This window comes from Sparus aurata, chromosome 7 (genome assembly GCF_900880675.1).
Source record: "Sparus aurata chromosome 7, fSpaAur1.1, whole genome shotgun sequence".
NCBI classification, from domain to species: Eukaryota; Metazoa; Chordata; class Actinopteri; order Spariformes; family Sparidae; genus Sparus; species Sparus aurata.
The window spans coordinates 2,880,687-2,903,760 of record NC_044193.1 but is presented as its reverse complement, the minus strand read 5'-3'; the positions used below and the strand labels follow the sequence as shown (position 1 = coordinate 2,903,760).

The following is a 23,074-nucleotide window of genomic DNA, read 5'->3' as shown; positions in this document are numbered from 1 at the left end:
TGGCTGAAAGTCCTGTCCTTGTCGTGCCCACCTCGACCTCCTCTCTCTGCAGACTTGCCGCTCTTTACACTACTTCACCTGACTTCCTCCTTTGCTGCTGTTATAATTGCTACAAGCCTTTAGAGGGCGCCACCTAACCAGAAACGTAAATATTGTTTACATGAAGTAGCAGCACAATGAACACACAGGTCGACTGTGCAAGACGCTCTTAAGTTCACACGACAAATATAACTTCTCCTTTTTCTACATCCTACATTTTTTCCTTTTTTCTACTAAAGGAAATAAGCGACAGTAGATAGATAACGATAAAAAGCACAGACACGTTACAAAAGAATACTTAAAATACTTTATTCTTTGCACTACTGGTGTTCGGTACCTGATGGCACGCAGCCTAACAACAGAAAACTCCCATCGTGTGATTCGGTGACTATGGCTGACGTTTCCTGAACTTGGCGTTGTCTGCTGTAAATGTCATGCATACAAAGACAGACGTTGCATTGTTCTCAAATTGCATTGCATTGCATCATGGTAGTACAATTTTGTGGTGCAGAAATCCCACTTCCCCCCCCTCAAAAGAGTCTTCTGTTCTGGATATGGCTGATTCAGTGTGCGGGTCGTTCCAGTCCATGTTTTTTTGGAGTGTAAGTGAGTGGACTGAGTCTGAAGTGTAAACATAGGCACTCTAGCTGGAACTGGCCGTTAATGTGAGGTTTAATAATTTAAGGCCTGTACACATGGTTCTGTGGCCCCACTGCACAGAGTCAGCCCCCCAAAAGTCCTTCACAGGAGGGTAAAAACAGTTCCCGTACTATTCTGGAGACACTTTAGAATCCAGGTGTCATCTCGCCAAAACCTTCTCAAGTTCCAGTCACAGAAATACGTAATGCTTGTGGTTTATAACAAGAGCATCAGTTTGAAGCCACGCTAGAGGCCGGGCGCGACAAACAGAAACTGGTGGATGGAAACTTTTTGACTTCGGTCGTGTTGACACGCGGTATCGGTCCCGAGAGATCCAATCACAAGTGGACAGCTCAAGTACAGGTGTGAGGTCGCATTTTAAATCGGTCCGGTGTTTGTGAACACGCTAATCCAGACATTGAACTTGTAACTGCTACATCACCAGACTCCCTTAACAAATCGCTTGATTTTACGAGTTGTTGAGTGAGGAGGAGAAACATAATACTTTGTGATATATCTTAGGCGAATTTTAAATCTTTTAGGGCCTTCTTGTTAATTCAGCATTAAATTCAAAACATTTAATTGTTTCTTTCAGTGTGAAAAGAGTCAGTTTGTCGTGGCATCGCTGTACCAGCCTGCGTCTTCCCTACCATCACGAAAGCAGCTGTTTGAACGCACTCTTTCCACTAATTCACAGTTTACCATACATTTATTAAAGAAGACATTATTTTGATGATATCGGCTACTTTTTCCTCTCCCGTGGAGAACGTCCCCAGACTCCCTTTAAAAATCTAGCAATTTTGTGAGTTGTTGAGTCAGGGGAAGTTTATAAACCCTGTGAAACGCTGTCTTCTTGTACATTTGGTAAATGTTATATATCAAGTTCTGTCCGTCTTTGCCAAAAAAACAAAACATTGTGTTTGTTTGTCCGAGTGATGTATGTGTCGAGTCACATGCCAGAACTAAACTGACCGACTTAAAGCTGTCCATTCAGGATTGGACCAATCAGGACGGATGGTACCAGTTCAGATCCTCACATCTAATATCGTGAGAGTGTCTCTGGAGGAACAATCGTCCTGTCACATAAGTGGGTAATCCTCTGACCGTTTCAGGACGTCTCAGATTCAGATGATCAGAACTCTGAGCTCCACTTTGATGTTCTGGATGATTTGTTGATTAATTTAATTTGGCTGCTGCCTGTGGTATCGATCACAGGACGGTATATATTAATATATTTTCACCGGGGCCGATCAAAAGCAGTTATACTGCTGAGTGCGTCCGGCACCAGGATGCTAGCGTGGCTCAAACCCCAACAAGCACTCAATTATTGCACGTTACCTCAGTTTTTAGCACTGGCTTCACACTCAGAGGACAGGTGATTAGTTCAAAGTCCTGACCTGTGATTTCATAACATTTCAAAGTGTGCATACACAGACATGGCACATACAGAAGTAATAAAATATCATTTATAAAACACAAAAGGGTATAAAATTAAAAACAGTTGGTTCTGTGAATGTGCTGAGGGTTTAAGTGTGACGTTTTTTTTAAGTAGGAGTGTATTTACACACCGTCCTCAGGCTGATTTCAGTCACTTTGTCCGCTGTCTTTAAGCCTAAGAAACGAAGGGTTCCCCGTTTGTCTTTGATTTGGCGAGCATCATGTGAACATTTCACTCCTGCTCTCGATGCTCCCTCTGTCCTTTCACACCTCGTTGTTTTTAAAGTACATATACCCTGTTTTGGACGTGGATTGAAAGGGCGACGAAAATAGTCCTCGTCGTTTCTCATTCGCCTTTCTCTTGACCAGGTGTTTTTCTCCTGCATTGTTCAAAGCCCTCTCATCATCCTCTTCTTCCTCCTTGTGTCCCGCTTTCTAAACCTCTATCGTCTTGAAATATATCCTGGCATATATCGAATCCAGCTGGCTGTGCAGGGCGTGAAAGGAGGGTCTCTTGGAGGGCTCAGCGGCCCAGCAGTCCATCATGATGCGGTAAATATTCTGAGGACAGCGGGTTGGACAGGGCAGCCGAAACCCAGACGACAGCAGGTCCAATACTTCCTTGTTGCTTTTTCCTGAAAGGAGAGGGATGTAAAAGCATGAGAGAGAGTTTACAGGTCACCTTTTTCTTTTGCAGGTGCAGAATAAATGATGTTCAGAGTGGAATACACACAAGCTGTTAACACTGTACCTTCATAGGGCATCTTGCCGCGCGACATCATCTCGTACAGCAGCACCCCGAACGACCACACGTCTGATTTTACGGAGAAACGCTGGTAAATCGCTGCTTCGGGAGCCGTCCACCTCACCGGGATCTTTGTGCTTCGACTGGCTGTGTACACACTGTCCTGAAGAGAGAGAGAGAGAGAGAGAGAGACGATGGAGTGTTAACAGGAAGTATTCAGCTTTAAATAACAGTTTTAAAGTCATTGTGATGTTACGGTGTCTTGTAACAGGGCGAATGGTTTCTCTGCACTCTGTAACGCCAGTGGAGGGAGGATCACAACGATAATTTTGAACATGTTCTTGCAAAGACCGTTCCTGCTTTTTACGATGTTTCTTTACAAGGTAAAATGCAACACAGAGACCAGCAGAGCCCGTCTTCATGGAGAATCTGATTTATTGACAGTAAATACTGTTGTCTCTTGAGTAATGTGGTAAAGACGTCGTAATGTTTTAAGTATCACACACACAGAACCTTTAAGCCGTCTCTCTCTGAGCTGATATCAAGTCTTCTGATGTCTCAGAAGCTCCGGGTGAATAAAATATTCTGTTTAGAGTGCTGCTCCTTTTATAGCAGACAGATGGAAGGAGGACGGAGTCAAATGAAGAATACATGAGTTTGGAAATGAACAACAACAACGCAGAGTATACATATTTTAAAAGAACACGGATAAAGAATTAGCATCATTCTGAAATGAAGAAATGTTTCCCGACTGATGAGGGAATATAATGTTTACACACCGGCTCTCTCTTACACTCACACACACACACTCACTCACACACGCTTGCCTACCTTAATGATCCGAGCCAGTCCGAAGTCGGCCACCTTGCAGACCAGATCGTCTCCCACCAGGACGTTCCTGGCAGCCAGGTCTCTGTGGACGATGTTTCTGTCCTCCAGGTAGGCCATGCCCTCTGCAATCTGACTGCCCATGTAGATCAGATGAGCTGATGTCAGCACCTGGCCCTCAGCGGCTACACACACACGAGCACACACACACACACAAACAGTCAGCTAAACAGGTGAACATGATGGATTTCTCTTCCAGGCAGGTCGTCTCTCATAACTGAACCGACAGTGAGTTTTGATGTCTCTCCCACAAAGTAAGTCAAACATCACAACTAAAAAACAGCCTTTAAATTATGTGACTTCAATCTACAGTCACTTTATAATATTATCTATTGATCCGGGGTCCTTCAGTGGGCTCATTAGATTTATTTGACAGCCACAGATATTTTCTACAAACAAAACAAACGATGCTTCTAGAATCATTCCAACCGTCAGTTTAAGAACTTCTTTCTCTTCACTTTTGGATTATTTTGTTTTCTAACAATACATTAAGTTGGAGGACGCCCTTTTAAAAAGGCACTTACTGTAGAAGTGCATCCAAGACTCAGGTGCCATCACATTTTAGGAGCACCTCCCTCTTAAACAAACAACCAAAGGCGTGCTACGTGCTACAATACAAGTGTTTAGTTCTTTCTGATTTATAACCCGTCACTCCCAGAGACGGCGCAGTCATGTTTCAGACTGAATGACTCTAAATGACTCATAAAGCTGAATGTTTACTGCCGTGGAGATGAGCAAACAGATCGCCCGCAGCACTAAACTGTTTGTGTGATTTGCAGGGGACGCAATGAGACAGTAAAATAAACAGTTCTGCTCTGTTTATTGTTGTTTACACGACAGCAGATCCATTTTTTATAGAGGAAGATGATTTCAACCTGCACGTAGTTTACTCTTACAATTTCTGAACCGCATTTTTCTTCCTTCGTCGTTGGAGGTGTTTCAGTGAAGCAGAGAGCTGCATCCATGAAGCTAAATATATGCAGGCGGTAGATAAGTACAGTAATGACATGCAGTCACACACACAGCATGAAGAATCAGAAATATGAGTCAGAGCCTTCACACTTTGCTCACTAAGACTCGCTGTGATTAAAGCCTTTTGTAAAACGTCAGAACAATATTTCTGTGCCGAGCGGAGCTGCCAGAACACAGATTATAATTCCATTTGCTTTGGATTTACGGGAGGACAGATTTAACGTCACTTGGCCTAAATACTGATTCAAAGGGCTTTCCAAAAAAAAAAGAGGTAAAAGGGCTGAAACTCTCAAACCCAAGAAAAGCTAAATTAACTTCCTGTTCTAAACCTCTTTGCATATTAAAGCAACAGCGGAGACTCCTGTTTTAAAGCAGCCAGGTGGAGTTGGAACAGAAGTCAAGTTGTGGAAGAGAAAGTGATTTACCATCATTTCTCTGCTGCAGGTGAGATGACGTGTGCTTTAAATATTACAGCCGGGAGATAAACGTTTATGAGGTGTGTGTGCAGCCCATGAGTTATTATCTGACTGTGTGTTGGAGCACTCACAGGCGAGGTAGGTCTTCAGGCTTCCTTTGCTCATCAGCTCGGTGACGATGTAGACCGGCTCTCCTCTGGAGCACATGGCCAACAGCTGGATCAGCTTCGGGTGGTGGAGGCTCTTCAACGCCTGGACCTCCTTCACAAACTCGTCCTGCTTCGTGTCCTCTGGAGGAAGAGGAACAGAATAATTGGTGAATTCATACAATAATCCTTTACAACCTTGTCTGCTTCAAGCATTACTTTTACGCACCATCTCCACACGGTTCATTCATCTCTCGATCACCTCTTTTTCTCTCTCTAACCCTTCATCACTTCCAGCAAAAGCTTATCTTAGTTTTTCTTTTACTGTCCTCCTTTTTACAGCGTCCACCTCTTAATCTTTGTCCCCTCAATGTGTAACGTAATCCATCTTGCAGGTTTCAAAGCCTGCTCTCAGATAAAGCTTCCTTTGGTTCGCTTGCTTTGTTTCACTCCAGTATCGTGATTGTTATATGATCCTACACATGGCTCTGACCTGGGAATGTGGGAAAGAAAGTAAAATTCCCCAAAAGTACTCTAATCTCTGCACCCAAAGGAAGAATATTTAATTCTTTATGATATTTATCTTAACTAGCCACAAATCTACAGACAAGACCTGGGAAAAGTTTTGAATCCTCTGCGAGTTTGCATGTAATGTCTCCTACGTGATTTCCTCCTAATATTTCTTGTCATTAAAACATTTGAGAGTCGTCGCTGCTCTCCATCGCACTCATCGTGTTTTTGTTCATCTCTCTACATTTAGTTTTTGTCCCACCGAACAAAAAGCCTCCACTGACCGATGAAAAAAACACGCCAGCACACATTCCAGCCAGGATGTGTTGTATCATGTATTGTGTTGCACTGGGAGCTTCTGTTATTGTGCGGGCAGAACATAGGAAATGCTGCTGCCATGACAACATCACTGAATTGTAAAATCCTGCACCATTTCAAAAAGAAATAGCAAGAAGTGTTTCTGCATTTGACGAACGTGTAAGTGGTGGGTTTTATCTTCTCACAAGCATTCGTAGCAACATGCCCAAACAAATACATTCCCTTGTGTTTTTTCTTTTGGCTGCACACAACATTAAAGAGAAACACAACACCGGCTGAAACGCTGCTCTCTCTCTCTCTTTCTCTCTGTCTCTCTTTCTCTCTCTGCCTCGACTCTCTGGTTCAACGGAGGGAATGAAGCTGGACGAGTTATGAAGAATGAAAGAATGAAAAACAACCATTCATCAGTTTCTGTTCTCTGGTTGAACGTCCCAACCCTCTTTTCACTGCAGCGTCACAGTGTGTTTTGTATCACCTGTAACCACGCCCATCAGTGATGTAATAGAGTTCACCTGTACATCACTGCAGCAAGGTGAGAGGTTAAACTGGAAAGTGGTAAACGACTCTTTAATGGCTGCTATCCATTTTTACTGCTTTAATTAGAGGTGCTCTGAAGCTTGTGCGCATTTTTCAGCATCCAAGTATCTGATATTAGAGTTTTTTCCAGTTGCTAACACACTAAAATGACGTGCACAGCACAAATATAGCACAAACATTTAAACTGACACACAGAGAGCAAAACCTCCTCTTAAGTCTCCAAACCTTGGCAACCAAAAATGGCCAAATGTGCCACCTGGCCAAACAATTGTTACCGTAATTGTTACCACTTCAATCAGGAAGTAAGCACTAAAAGACCACAGGTGAGCTTTTATTTTCCTCCCAACAACAATGGAAGACGTTGTAGAGAGAGGAAGAGGAAGAGGAGGAGGGAGGGTGAGAATGAGAGGGGGAGGAAGAGTGAAAGGTAGAGCTGGTAGAGGAGGTCATGGCCAAAGAAGACAACAACTTTCAAATGAAATCAGAGCAACCTGAGTTGATCATTTCATCAATCATGGGCTGACAACAAGAGAGTGCAGCCTCTGGCAGTGTCAGATTTCTTTCTGCAATTTTCTTTTTCAATTTACTGTTATGTGAGCATATTTTTGTTCACTCCAATGTAAATATATCTGCTGTGCATATGTTGCACTGACTTGTTTGGTGAAAAATAAAAACATTTATGTTTCAACAGCATGTGTGTGAACAATCTGATGAATTCTCTACAATTTGAACTATGTTAGTATTATGGCAAAGCTTACTAAAGATGAGAGTGCTTGTCATTATGTCCAACAGTGTGTAGTTGGTTAGACAAAAATCTGGTACTATGAATGAAGTGTGTGCCATCTGGTGCAAAAGTTTGATTTTGATAATGATATATGTAGTTTGGTTGCAGTGCTTCATTTTGCAGGATATATGAAGGATTTTGCAGTTTGGGTCTGTGGTTTTGTGAATTGTAAAAAGTATTTTTGATCAAACCAGCCTAGTTTGCAAAATTGTGTTTTAGCACTTGGAAAAAACTGTAAATGTACTCGACTACATTTATGCCATAAAATTACTTTCAGTAATACAAATATAAAAAGTACAGTAAAGTCAATTTATTTACCTATTAGCCGTCTGGCTGATTATTAGATCTGATATACTGAATACTTCTGATTATCGTAATCACTGTTTGTTTTTTTAATAATATTGCCAATAAAATTAATCAATTTAAAAAAGCGCCCTGTAATCTACAAACTAACGAGTTAATAAATAAATAAAACACAATGTGTTTCAATGAGAAACTCTGAATGTAAACATAACTTTGATGGAAGAGAAATCTCCAACACGATCTTAAATCTACATCCTTACCTTGTTTCAGCGTCTTTATGGCCACCTTCTTGTTCTCCGTGGTCCACAGAGCCTCCCACACCTCTCCAAAGTGTCCCTCTCCCAGTTTCTTGTGGAGTCTGAACTCCTCCCGAGGTCTCTCCCACGGCTCCATGTCGAACAGCTCCCGCTGCACAGAGACGACACAGTGAGTCCAGACAACTTTAAATCACAGCAGAACAAACGAGAAGGCAGACGGTGCTGCAGAGATACCAACAACCGCAAACCAAACCTGCTGGGCGAAGCAGGAAGCCAGTGTTGGCCGAACTTCGTGTTAAAGACAAAAGGAGGAGTTGAAGCAGAAATATGCTTTTGATTACAACATTACACTCATTATAGTTAATTAAATATTCTGGACGTTGTTTTTCTCCTTAGTATCTTTCTGCTGTGCCGTTTGTCTCAATCTCCATCAGGAGATCTAAATAACAGAAGAAACGACCACTTAAATAAAAAATACATTTACAACAACCTGCGATTAGACGTCCTCCTGAAAACCATCAAATTAAAGTCCGATAACTCTTTTCTAATGAGACAACGGACAAAAAAACCTGGACCAAGATGACGCAATCTTGAAATATTTGGTTATATTTTGTCGTCACCTTGTCAAACTATAATCTTGTTTTTACTCTGTAAGATTCTTATTCGTGTCCGTCTCCAGGTGAGATTCACACAGGACAGATTTCACCTTTGATGATGTATCAGACAGACACATCATCAAACACTCACCGATCAGCAGCGGTGTCGGAGGTAAGTGAAAGATGTTTTAATGAATGAGAGAATGAAGGTCAGACTTAATTAATGACACATGAATCTTAAAAGTTTTATGATAAATTTATTGCCAGTAAAAATTAAATAAAAATCAGGTGCTAGAAAACATTTCGTTCTAATAATCAAGTGCTTCAATAAACGTAAGATGAAATGATTGGTTTAAAAAAAACATGATTAATAAATTAAATAATTAACACATATAAATAAAACACAAATCAACTTGATTGTAAAATAAATTCTAGTGTTAATGAGATGATACACAAAACAACTTGTTGGTCGACTCCTCTGTGCTGCTTTAATTATCACAATCTTTCTCACACATTCAAATAAATAAATAAATGACTTCAGATTTAGTTTTTCTCTGCTAATTAAATAAAATGTAAGTAGACATATTAACATTGAACTAGCTGCTAATTAGCATGCATATTAGAAGCACATTGGGTATTTATTAATCATTATAAAGCATTATTAATGCCTCATGAGTTTTCCTTCAATAACATCTTAATTACTGCTTGTTGAGCGAGTGAGTGAGATGTTGTTGTCGTTGTTCCACATCTTGCTCATAACTGTTTAACTAGTTAAACATTTGTGGGTTAATTGGTGTCAAACTTCTAGTGAATTAGTTATGAGCAACACTTAAAATTGGCTCACACTAATGGACTGAATCGTTGTCGACAAAAACACTTCCTGTTAGAAAACTGCACGTTTTTTGTTGCATTGAGATACAAAAACAGGTGAAGTCGTTTATTTTTCACATTATATTTACTACTGTTTGTCAACCTGACAGCAACTTTTAATCTTGCAACAGTATTTTAGCTTTCTGGACAATATCTGAGCGGAAGGGCTCCGTGAACTGAGCCAACTAGTTTATGTTCTGTTGCCATGTTCAGTGATTTGTCCTTAATAATGAATGAACGGACCATTAATACCTGATAATCACTTGAATAATTCATGCAACTTCTTTCCTTATTATCAATAATCAGTTTTTAGGAGGCTATTGAGGGAAAAACTCTTGCAGAGCAATGACAAAAGAAAAGCCAACACACTTCTAATAAACGTCTAATTAATGGTGAATTTATGAACCCGTTTATAAAGTGTTACCAACAAAAGCTCGTCCAAAACAAACTGAAATTAAAAGGACATTTAAATTGAAATAAACATCATTTGGTTTCAGTCGGTTGCTCCATCTTACACTTCAGACGGAGAACAGCATGAAGACTTTAGCACTTCTTCCATCATCATAACAAGTTATGGTGCGTTTTAAAGAGGCACATTTCTTGTTAATTCCTCTTCATTAAAATGTTTTCTCTCATCATTTATAATCACGCAAGACATAATCTCACTAATGGCTGTAAATTGGACAAATCGACCCACTCGGGCTTTCACTCAGTCAATTGGGCAGTTTATTGAGCATTTAAACAGTCGGAAAGATTTGCTTTTAGGAAGCAAAATCTAGTAGAAGAATCAGACCCGTCTGTCTCTGTGCTGCCTCCGTTTATATTGACTATGACTCTTGGCTGAGTAATTACTCAGAGCTACATCTTGTGCCCGGTCAATAAAAAGTGAGTGAAAGCATCATTAAGTGACTCTTTTACTGCAAAAAATTGAATTGAGTGTTTCGGTATGATCAGAATGTGAGTGTCACTTTCTAGAAGCAGATTTATTCTTCAGTTTGAAGCCTGAATGATGAACCATCGGACTGTTTAAAGCCACTGAAGCTGTGGAGGGAAAGGCTGTTTGTGACACTGAGCGGTTTATAAATGATGAGGAAAAACATTGGACTATTTTTTTTTATGGCCTCCATATTTTAGAGCTATGAAATCATGAATATAATCATGAATTGTGAGTGTTATTAGCTGTATGTCTTTGATAACACAGAGCGAGATGAGAAGATGTTTGAGGATGTCAGAGTTACAACAAAGTCGGAGTGGACTTTTAAATTAAAAAAATGTCTTCAATTACATCAGCCCATTACGCTGCAGCAGAGTCATGAAATATATAAAAAGAGGCACATGTGCAAAATCAATACAAACATACAGTTAAAGGAACAGTTCATCCAGAAATGTTTTGTGAACTACGCTTAGCTTCACAGCAAAACAGCGTCGCAGCGTTGTCCTAAACAACTGAAGTAGCTGGAGACTCGTCTTAAAACGGAAAAGACGACCAAAGACAAACATTAAATGTCCCCATACAACCCAGAGATCCCACAAAGATGTTATTTACATCATTTTAAAGCTGAGATCTTCACTGTAGTGCTAAACTAAAACTTTAAAATCTGCTCAGTGATGCATAAAGCCAACAAACATCGACTTCCTGCCTGTAAGAACACCTGGATCTTCCGTGTTGTGCGACCCATCGAGCGTGCTGATTAGATACTTGGCTCTCGTTGGCTTTACAAATATTATTGCACCACATGTGTGAAAATATTAATAGTCAAACGAGTCACATCGAGGGTGTTATGGCGCTCACAATGTATCCACCATTTTAACATTTTAATTACATAGTTTGGCCATTATAAAAGTTGGCTTCAGAGCCCGGCGCTCTCCCCGGGGGTTTGGCATGCACCTTTCTGACGCACGAGGATGTAAATAACCTCGTTTCAAAACAATTTGGAGCCTCGGGCCTTCTAGAAATGCCAGACGAGCTGCAAGGAGCCATTTATATCAGTTCTTCTTATGTCTTAAATCAAGTCCCCAGCTACTTCAGTTGTTAAGGAGATTGCTGCAACGCTGTTGTCCTGTGAAGCTCCAGAAATGCTTTGTGGATTACGAAACTTCACCTGACTTTCTATCAACATGAAGGTGATGAGATGATGACTGAATTTTCCCTTTTGGGTGAACTGTTCTGTTCACAGATTAATAACACAGTTAACAACAGAATCAAAGTCTACAAAAGCTTTTAAAAGAGAAATTAAAAGGTTAAAATGATTTGAAATGAAAAAGTGTTGTCTTATCACTTCCTGTTAGCTTCTCTTCGTCTGTGTGTGCATTTATGAGAAGATACCAACATATATTACTACTTAATCAAGTTTGTGTTGTGTGTTTGTCCTCTGTTTGCATTTTAAACATGAAAGCGTAGAGTTACATGCTGAATCTGTGATTTGAACTTGTGTGTGGGAGTTTGTGTTTGTGTGTTTCTGCCTCAGTGTGTCCGTGGCCTCAGACTCACAGCTTCCTCTGGAAGGGAAGAGAGAAGAGGGGAGGGATCACTGAGCGTCCTCTGATCGAGAAGAAGTCCTGATTTTTTTTTTAGATCTCAACACTCGTCTACTCATCTTTAATATCTATAAATAATAGTAGGTATTATTCCTTCGTCCTAAACATCTGCTAATTATGTTTAATATGCTTCTCTCCAAACTGACGAGTGGGCGTGTTGCTGTTTAAACGAGTGGCTCCTCATCCTGCAGTGAAAGTCTCCAGATACTGAGAGCCCTCAGTGAGCTGTTCCCCGCTGGGCTCCGACTGATGAGCCGTGAATAAAGAATACAGCGCGCCGGGGGTTTAATGTAAGCTGCACTGCAGAGATAGCGCGTATAATTACAGCACTGCCACGTGATATTCCCTAAAACTGTTCCAAATATTTTACACTGGTTAATTACACTCCGAATATATTTGCCTCTCAGTATTAATTTATTCACGTAAAGAATGAGACCGCCCTCATTAAAATTCCTGCTGCAGTGCAACAATAGAGAGACGGATTCAGGATCTTTATGACACTTTGTCTCAGATTCTTACTTAAAAACTGGAGCCTTTTCTGCCTGAAATTTGACTTCAATCATCAGGAGGAACTGTTGTTGGTTTTCATTTTTCAGTTCTGTTAGCTGCAGTTTAGTAGAGCATCATTTTGCCAAAGTCAGTTTGAATTCTTGGCACAAATTCACCTTCTGGTAACGTACAAAGAGGGAACGCAGCCATGATTCCAAAATGTTGGGACACAGTGTTAAACATAAATAAAATATGTAAGTCTCCTGACGCACGGAGATCCCAGATTCATTTGAAAAGACGTTTATCAAACCCTAGACACATGATTGAGCTCCTGCTAACACTTTTAGCTGAGCAGCATTTTAAATCAAGTCTCCAGCTACTTCAGTTGTTTTGCTGTGAAGCTCCACAAATGTTTTGTAGAATACGAAACTTCACCCGACGTTCCATCAGCGTGGAGGGACGATTTGATTTTTAATTCTAATTCAAAAAACAGTGAGAAACCTCAAACACAGTCCCAGACGAATATTAAATCACTGCTCCAGTTATGTTTATCGCATGTTACCATAGCAACAGTACTGAAATCGTTCAGCATAAAACACAACAAACTAAACACAGAAAAAAATATATTTCTTAAAATTAATATCTGCAGCTGTAATAACTGTATTTTCACTTAATAATCATTTTAGATCCTGTGATCTTTGTTACTGTGTACAAACTATATTACATTATATTTAACATGAACATATTTCACATTATAACATACTTAAATATTGAATATACTGTATTATCATTCTGTCACTTTGCCTATCACACAACGGGTCAAAATGAGAATTGTTTGGACTTTTTTTTGTGCTGCTGTATTATTCAATTTCTCACCTGAGAAACAATAAAGTCTGTATATAAATGTTGCAAATGGAAGTTCTGCAGGTGTTATTAGTATGCAGAGATGTACATGATAACTATGTACACCATAACTACCGTATATCTTCAGAAACATAAACATACCAACAGTTTCTCGTGTGTGCTCGTGTACTTCTATCTTTGTGAGGACCAATTTTAGACATTAGACATTTTTGGAAAGTGAGATTTTAGATTTTAGTGTTTTGCCTTTCTCTCAGCAGTCTAATAGCATTAGAGTTATTTATTAAAAGCCACTGTACTCTACCTCCTCAGCAGAAAACAGCAGACTATGGAGTATTTAGCAGCTAAACAACCAGGTGGAGACCAAAAACAGAGCTGAGAGAGAGTGAATATCGGACTTGACCCAACACGACTCCAATTAAATGATCATGTCGACATTGCCATTCATTTGGACTCGTGTCTCTGACCATTCGACAAATATTAATCCACTATTCACTCTCCTTTCAGCTCTGTTTTTAACTCCTGACAGAAATATCTGGTTCTTTAACTTTATTAACTCCTCAGGGAAATATTATGCAAAAACCATCACTATGTTCACCTGACGGTCACAAACCTCTGACAGTCTGTTGGCCATAAAACAGCTCACTGAAACACGACCGTGCAGCTTTAATTTTTGGGGTGAATGAACGCTTTATGTCCTCACAAAAATAGGAGTAAAAACCATTTGTGTTTTTGTACACATTTGTATCCTACCTGCTGGGCGCAGGGCTCCTCCAGTACCACCCCGAGGCTCCGCGGGTTCTTCTGGTAGTATGAGACCAGCTCGCCAAGCGTCGCGAAGGAGATCTTATCTGACACGAAGTAGGCGCCGATGGACGAGCGCTGGATCCTGAAGTGATACACCTTCCCCTCACTGCGGGCTGAGAGAGGAGGAGGAGGAGGAGGAGAGTTAATGTGGTCACATAGTGTATGTTTAAATACTGACAGTGAATAAAGAGATCGAGTCATTTATTTTTCTGATGTGATAATGTTGGAAGAAGGTGCTTTTGTGTTGAAAGGGAAAGAAACATCAAACATGCTGAATGACAGAGAGGACATATCTTTTAGAAGTCTAAAAATAACCCTTGTTTTAAGATTGTTTCAGTGATTATATCTGTGTACTTCAGACTTTTAGACAACCAAGAAAAAGATCAAAAATATCTGCACACTTGTCTCCACAACAAACACCCAATTTATTATCCAAGTTAGCTCATAAGAAGGTCTTTGTGGCAACAGCTTGGATCATTTCTTTAGTGTTGTGCATGCAACACCTTTTTTGTTTCTTGGGGTGATTGTGGTACAAGTTTAGCTTGATACCTACATTTTAAACCAGGATGAGTTGATCTGCAAAATCCCCAAATGAATGCATCTAAATTCAAAACAACCACATTAATGTTTCCCTGTTTCTGCCATTGCTGCATTAATAAAACATACTTATCATCATAAGTCGTTATACTTTTTTATTTTATTGCTGTTTACTTTAAAAAGGAAAAAGAAGGAACTGCCAAGGTACTGAAAGACAAGATGTAAACCCCTGAAAGGTTCTCTCTTCTCTCAAATAGAACAGAATAATCAAATAAAAATAACTCCATAATCAGGCAGCATACTAATACAGAAACATGTTCACCATAAACACCAGTCACTCTCTGTATACGCATTCTAGATCTCCATAAAAAGAGAGAATATGGAGCATCGAGGGAGAAGACGGGATACATTATTCATACAGCATCTTCAGCAAAAATGCAGCTTGAAGTGCTGAATAAAAAGACAAAGATGGGATGAAATACTGCGATGGAAAAGTTTTTTCATGGCCCCTCATGAGGTTGTCTGATGCAGTTTCTTTAAATTTCATTCTACAGGGATTTTAAACTTTAAACACTCTTCGAAAGAAAGCAGGAATGTTTCCAACGTTTAGCTTCTGTAAGTTCTGCTTTGATTACTGGGAGCACCAAACAGGCGTAACCAGGATATATTTAGTTTTCTGGCTTTACTAACACTAACAAGCACAATCTTGTTCAGCGGTCAGACAAAACCTGGGTTGATTTATGGAGTTGATACCAACCCAGGTTTTCCACATGTAGCCATGAGCACATTCAAATAAAAGGGGAGATGTTTGCAGCACCGGCCCAATCACAAACTCTACTGGCAGCAGAGCAAACATTTAGATGAATAGAAAGAGAAATTAAACACATAATCAGGATAAAAACCCACAGTTACAGCTGCCAAATCCACAAAGGACAGCTGAAGAGAAATCACAGACTGCGTGACTGTTAAAATTACCAGGTTTATAACATCACTAAGCTATCATTGTGGCATAAGTTGATCTGACTAGTTACATTTGTGTATTACATTAAATAAATATGTTGCTTAGATACTCTTGTAGTGTGTGTGACAGTCTTATTCTTTCAGCTGTGACCGCGCGCAGTGTTAAACAGACCTGCGAGCAAATAATAAAATAAATACTCAAAGTGCTACTGTCATATCTTATCATTACTATTAGGTACATGGCTCTGGTGCTGTAATCCCTCTCTGCTGGAAGAGGATATCTGCATAAAAACAAGCACAATGAAATTGCCTTGACACCGCCTGCAGCAAACATGGAAAGTGTAGTGAAGAAGATAGGAGGGGGCCGAGCACAACGTGATCTTCAAGGAATGATCATTCAATTTTCCAGAGAACTGATTGGTCAGAAGGCGGTGCGTTTATGAGTTGATCTCTAAATAGTGAACTAGCCCTGAAAATGCAGGGTTAACCCTGAAAACACCTCACTAAACACAGAGGCTACACTTCAGTAAAAGGTACTGCAAGGTCAAATATTCTTTAGATTAGTAGTTTCCCTATTTCATCTTTATTCTTTTTAAATAATCCAAGGTCATGGTTCACCATTAAGATTCAGTTGTGGCTCCCCAAGGGAAAGTCGTCCCTGGTGAACAATATTTTTCTTCAAACCAAACAAATTCAACACACCAGACTTTCTTCTTCAGCCAGAGATCTGTGGCTTAATGCAAGATACAATCACATACTGACTGCAGCACCTACATATACCAAGATGTTTAACATAAGATACACACCAAGAACATGAAGACGGTCACGTCTTTATGATTGAGGGACAGTAAATCAGACAGGAATGTGTGTAATCGTGCTTTAAAACGGAGATACTGAAGGTGTGGGGAGTTCTACCCTCAATCTCTGGCTCGTATGCACACAGAGTACTGATGTTGCATATTTCAGGAATACCAGCACAGTGAAAATTGAACGTGTAACTGCAGCATTTTCCCCCCGGGAGCTGAAGGACCTTGAAGAAGGGGGGCAGGGAGGGTAGAGAGGAGAGAGAGGGAGGACAGAAGGGTGGAGGGGAAAAGATGCCAATGCAGAGGATGGAGAAACCAGAGGACGAAAAGAAAAGAAGTGAGCAGAGAAGGAACTGAGCTGGAGGTGATTCAAGGCTGACATAGTAACAACAAGCTTTGAAGTCACAAATCTCATGAGGTCCATTAGAGAATTGGCTGTGGGCTCATTCATAAAAGTGTAATCTGATGACAACAACGGGCTTACAAATGTAGGTCACTACTACTGGAGACACGACCGCCAAACACTCGCTAGATACCAGTTTGATTGGGTGAAATGAGTTCTTCGATTTAAGAGGAAATGTTGGCATTGTACGTTTCTGCAAACCACTGACGAATCATTTAAATGCTTTTCAAAGTACTATAGACGCCTGAGGCAGACGGTGTCACCTCAAGGAGGAAGGAAGGAGAGAGGAAGAGGCAGAGAAATCGAAGGCAGGGAGATCGAGGGTGACAGTGGCTGGAGACCTTGAAGGGCAGTGGAGGCAGGAGGGGGTGATGGATGGAGGACGGGGTGGATGAAGAGAGAGACTTAGCAGAGGGAGGAGGTGAAGAATAAATGAAAAGGGTAACAGGAACAGTGAACATGTGCCGTGGCCAAGAGAGAAAAATGTTCTGCGACTTCATAAAACATACAAAAGAGTGTGAATCCTGGTTTGAAGAAAGATGTGCAAAGAGAAGGACAGGAATATAAGAGAGGAACCAGGAGAGTTCAGAGGACACTACTGAGGGTGGGGTTGGATGGATGGATGGATGGATGAATAAGTGGTAGTTTTTGCACTTACCAGAGATGGTGTACTCGTCACTGTGACTCTCACTGATGCGAACCAGGAAGGAGCCATCTTTGTTTTGGGAAGCGAGCAGAAGCTTCTCAGCTTTCACCCGGTTTATGTTCCCGTAATACCACCTGCACAGAGAGACAACAGGATGGAAAACAGAGATAGAGGGATGAATGGACGATCAGATGGGAAATACACGGCCATGATGAAGCAAAATCAGTAATACAGCTGTAAATGAATGAATAAACAAAGAAAAGACAGGAAGGAGTTTGTTTTGGAAGAAGCTGCACACATTGATTATGATTCATGTATCAATGTAAAAGCAGGATTTTATTACGTTCTGCATTACTTAAATCAAATAGATTAATAAGATAAAAAGAAAAATGAGGTAATCTACTTGCATGACAACTGATTTAAGAATTATCCAAAAAGTGGCCAATTAATTGTCTAGTAATCAAACCTACATATATTGGAGTTGAAGTGGCGAGAGAAAAAAATATTCAAGTACCTCAAATTTTTTAATAAATGTAATTCGTTACATTCCATCACTGCATAGATGACATTTTTCACATTGCAGCTGACAGTCACAGCGTAAAGAAGGTTAACATTACAGTAACAGTTACACAACTTAACAAACTGGTCCAGCCAGTTCTATAAAAAGCAACAGCGGCACTGTGAACGTGACAGGAGCCATTTACCAATCAGGATACATGTGAGTAATTATAAACAAATAAAGAGATGTATTCAGAAGTCATGAGTGGAAGAAGTCTTGTTGAAGAAGTGTTGTTGAGCCCTGCCTGTTTGCTCAGAGATCAGAAACTAACCTGTATTTACTTTACAGTTTCAGGAGGGCGGCTCAGGTTTCGCTCACAGTAACAATGAGAAGCAGCAGAGCAGCTTGATATGATATTATAACAGACTCTAGACAAACCATTGTGATAGATTAAAGATCATAATTAATTATGATTACTGTGAAGATAAATGTCTCTATAAACTGAACCAAGTATCAGCACTACAAGTTTCTATGGGAATATTAAATGAATACTTCATTAAATAGAACACTTAGTAGAGCAGATGTTTTCCCTTCAATACAACCAAACCCAATCAAATATGAAATAAAACATTTAAATCTGCTGGGTCTGGATTGTTATTAAAATCACATAAGCCACCTAAATACACCATTTTAGCTTTTTACTTCTTGCTATCTGATATACTCCACAAAAAATCACAAAAGTGGTGTTTATCTTGCTGAACAAAACCAGTATGTATTATTAAACGTGTGTAATAATGCAATAATCTGTAATCCAATTCAAAAGTCCCATTATGCTTTTTATTGGAGGGAACAAGGGCGATGCTAACTTCCGGGTTAGCTAACTTCCGTTCACATTACCTTGATTAGCTAGCTGACTTTCAGGTGTGGATGTTGGGGCAGAGGTGGAGGGAAAGGTGGATATTTTTGACAAAGGACTTCAACATGTGTTCAAGTGAAACTACCGGATCCATTAATGAGAGCTCAGAACACTTTCTAGCGTGTTTATCTTCAACAAAACGCGAATCCTTTTGGCGGGAAGATTGACATCTCCATCGGGTCGTTTGTGTTGACTAAAACAGGCAGACATTTTGACCCCAAACACTGTGTTTTACTGAACAAAACCAAGTGGCTTTTATGCTTAAATCTAAACCTTTGTCACGGGAGAAAAACAGCACCTTCATTTACGTTAATTTTCTCAAGGTAGCTACTTACTGTAATCAGCCGGCACCACTGACACGCGCAGACACGCTCCACATACGGGTACTAACCAACGTGTGGTTGGCAGTGGACCAAACCATTCTGAGGCACATGAAGGGGTGAACCAAACTTTAAAAAAATAAAAACGCATTTTCTGCGTCTTTTATGAACACGTGTTTTTTCAGTGCCCATTATTTTGACATTTAAATTACATGTCTTCACCTCTAGAGGTTACTGAGGGGGGCAGATCTCTGTTTTTCCCTAGAAAAGGGGGGTCAGGACCTCTTGTCTCCTCCCTGTGATTTCCACCTATGGGTGCTGTCTAAGTCTTCCCTCATTGATAAACACTGATTATTACAATAATGAGTCAGTAGACTAAAGGATAACTTCACCCAAAAATATAATAGTTGGTGACTTGTTTAAAATGATCAAAACAAAAACAAACAAACAACAACAACCCATAAAGATAATAAAACAGCTCGCCTGGCACCGGGTTCCAAAATAATTTGTAAGGATGTTATTTACACGCTCGACATGCGGTCGAGCTTGTGTGCCCAGTTCAAACAGTCCTGCACAAACGCTTTAGCTAACAGTGAAGATTTCATCTTTAAAAAGGAATCTAAATCACATCTTTTTAAATCAGACTTGGACATGACCAGACGAGCTGTACGGAGCCATTTTATGTTTTTTTTTGTTTTTGTCAGACGTTTTAAAACAAGTCCCCAGCTGCTACAGTTGTTTAGCAGAATGCTGCAACTCTGCTTTGATGTGACGCTCCAGAAATGTTTTGTGGATTACAAAACTTCACCTGGCTTCCCATCAGCATTGAGGTGATGAGATAACGACTGACTCTTCATATTTGAGTGAACTGTTCCTTTCATTCACTGGGCGTATCTCCTTACAGGAATTTTATAGCGATGCTACAGGAGATATTAAACAGCAGAGCAGTGACAACTGATCCAAACCTGTTTATTTTTAGAACACTGGTGATTTTATCTTTTTGGTGTCTATGAAAACTGTCTAACCTGTCTTCAGTTGAAGCAGAAGCGTTCATCTTCAACATCATTAAGGGATCATTGTTGTGTTTTTGTTTCTGATGTCCTTATCTTCAGTTTCAGTGGTGTGTTTAAGGACAGTGGGACATTTGGAGTCAGTGTTGGCTCAGCAACTTGAACTGAGGCAGTGAAGTCAACCTTGGAGAGCGAGCTCAGCTGAAACATGACGACTCCCAGCAGGCTGGATGAATAATGGAGGACCTGCAGCTGCAGGCCGGAGGACACGTGCAGCCTCTCGGCCACATTTAGCTCCAGTCGGCTTCGACAGCAGCGGGTCAACGCTTTTACCTCCACAGACTCGTGTTAAACTTTGTTTTTAATGTTGGGACGATGTCAGCAGGCTCAGAGTTCAGTTTTAAATAACTGTGATTATAATTGGATCTAAAACGATGAATTGATTAGTTGATATACAGACATGTTGACTGTTTCAGTGCTCTGATTTCATTTAAGATAATAAAGTTTATGATCAAACTATAAAATGTATATATTATATAATTATTAAACATTTCTTTGTGTCTAGTCATTGTAAAATGTCAAAAAAGGTATCGGTTGGACTCTGATATGTAGTTTCATGTGAGGTCTGTCATGATATACAGATATTGATGATAATGATGATATTAAAGATGAAATATTGATTTTGTGTTAAATAATCCAGCACCCCTTAAACATTTTCCCTCTCCTTCCATTCTTGCTTTGTCATAATAGGTGGCAACAATGCACCGACCACCATAACATCAGGAAATAGAAGAAGAAGAAGAAGCTGTATCTGCAGTGCAGCAAGATATCGTGGTAACATCGTTATCGATCGAATTCTTTCAGCAACGATATTCTGATATCGTGACAGCCTTATTTAATATCATAAAAGTCTAAGAAAACCTAAAAATACTCACATGAGAGGACAGAAACCATTTAATTTTGCAACTTTGCTTCAAAAAAATGACTCAAGTTTTCAATCTAATATGAAAATTCATCTCTGAACTTTAGACCTCAACTTTAAATGAAACATGAGTCACATCAGGTCAGATTTCATCATTTCTGCCTGAAGACTTCTGGTCCCATCAGAGAACATTTACATGTTCTGGTGGTTTTCAGTGAACTAGTTGATAACAGCAGGCAGGTCAGAGCTTGGTCAGCTGTCAGCTTCTGTTCCTCTCAGAATCGTCTTACAATTCCTTTTTTTCTCCTCAGAATCCAGCAAAGGAACAGAACTGTGTGTAATTTAACCTTCTGTCCATCTACATGTGTGTTTAGACAACATATCTGGGCTTTACAGCAGCAGATTAGACCCCCAGCAGCAGCACAGTGGGTCAGGTGACTCTGGATCAGGATGTTAAACACTCACTTGTGTTTGGCGAACTCGTCCTGCAGCAGAGCCACGTAGTTGGCCGGGATCAGTCCGGACTCCAGAGACCCGGTCAGCTTCTTGGCCAGCACGTACTCGCCCCGCTTCTCGATCACCGACAGCTTGTCGCCCTCCCGCACCGTCAGCTCGTCGTCGCTGCGGGCCTCGAAGTCGAAGAGCGCCGCGTAAAGCTGCACCGGCCGCTTCTTGGGCGACGGGACGCGGATGTCTCCGGACACGGTGCGGATCTCCGCCGTGTGCGCGGCCGGGTTGGCGATGACATGGTTGTGGTTGGGGACGTTCGGGTAGCGGAAGTCGGGCCAAATGCAGTCCCAGAGCCGGCTCAAACACGGCATACAGGAGCGGCAGCAACTCTCCATCCCGGGACATGAAGGAGCGCGGCGGCGGTTATTCCAGGATCGATCCGAGCAGCGATCGATACGACGCGCTTCAGCCTCTCTGAAAACGGCCCCTCGCAGCCTGTGTCACCAGCCGTTCAGTCCCTCGCTTCCCCTCTCGTCCTCTGGCTGCAAACATAATGCACCGCCAGCAATAGTTGGGTAGATTAGCCGGAGGAACCGGTTTTTTCTGTCGAGATCATGGATCTGAGCTCCACGCCTGCAGTGCGCACGGCGGCTGCGAGAATGCGGAAACGGGAATGGAGGGCATCCAAGTCGGATCGTTTCCCTGCGAGGACTCGGCGCTGCGACCCAAGATGAACCGAGAGTGTGAGCATGGCTTCCCCCCCAGAGAAAAATGTTAATCCATCGTCAGCTGGAGCGGCGCGGAGGGTGTCTGCAGCGGGCTGATGCTCAGGTGTTAATCCACGGAGAGGAAGAGGAGGGTGAAGGTGAAGCGGCGGCGGCGGCGCGGTGCGTAAAAAGTTTGGGTTTGGCGCTCCGCACACCTCCTGCTGCTCACACACCTGCGCACTGAGGGGAGGAGAGAGTGGAAGGGTGTGTGTGTGTGTGTGTGTGTGTGTGAGAGAGTGAGAGGGGAGAGGGGAGAGAGAGAGGTGTGTGTGTGTGTGTGTGTGTGTGTGTGTGTGTGTGTGTGTGAGTGAGAGAGAGTGAGAGGGGAGAGAGAGAGGTGTGTGTGTGTGTGTGTGTGTGTGTGTGTGTGTGTGTGTGTGTGTGTGTGTGTGTGAGAGAGAGAGAGAGAGAGTGAGAGGGGAGAGGGGAGAGAGAGGTGTGTGTGTGTGTGTGTGTGTGTGTTTACTCTCTCTCGCCAAATTTTCCCTCAAGGTCATGTTGGTTGAGTAAACGAGTGTGTGTGTGTTGACTAAACACTTTCTGTAAGTCAAGTTCTGTCTCACCTCCACCATGTGTCTGTGTGACGTCATGAAAGCACCTTCACCTGCTCTGACACGTAGGTCTTAATCTTTATATCGATTAATGATCAACTTCAGCAGGAAACAGCTTCATTCATCACACCTACA

General features: G+C 41.2%; 1 protein-coding gene across 1 annotated transcript; it reads right to left on the bottom strand.

Annotated features, from left to right (window-relative positions):
- Positions 1-328: 328 nt before the first annotated feature.
- srms (src-related kinase lacking C-terminal regulatory tyrosine and N-terminal myristylation sites) lies at positions 329-22,595 on the bottom strand. The gene is made up of 8 exons (XM_030423369.1): positions 21,637-22,595; positions 17,517-17,638; positions 14,099-14,265; positions 7,995-8,142; positions 5,268-5,426; positions 3,692-3,873; positions 2,867-3,023; positions 329-2,750 (listed from the first exon to the last, which is right to left on the bottom strand). The coding sequence occupies exons 1-8, from the start codon at positions 22,014-22,016 to the stop codon at positions 2,551-2,553; spliced, it is 1,515 nt and encodes a 504-aa protein (XP_030279229.1). The 5' UTR covers positions 22,017-22,595; the 3' UTR covers positions 329-2,550.
- Positions 22,596-23,074: the final 479 nt, after the last annotated feature.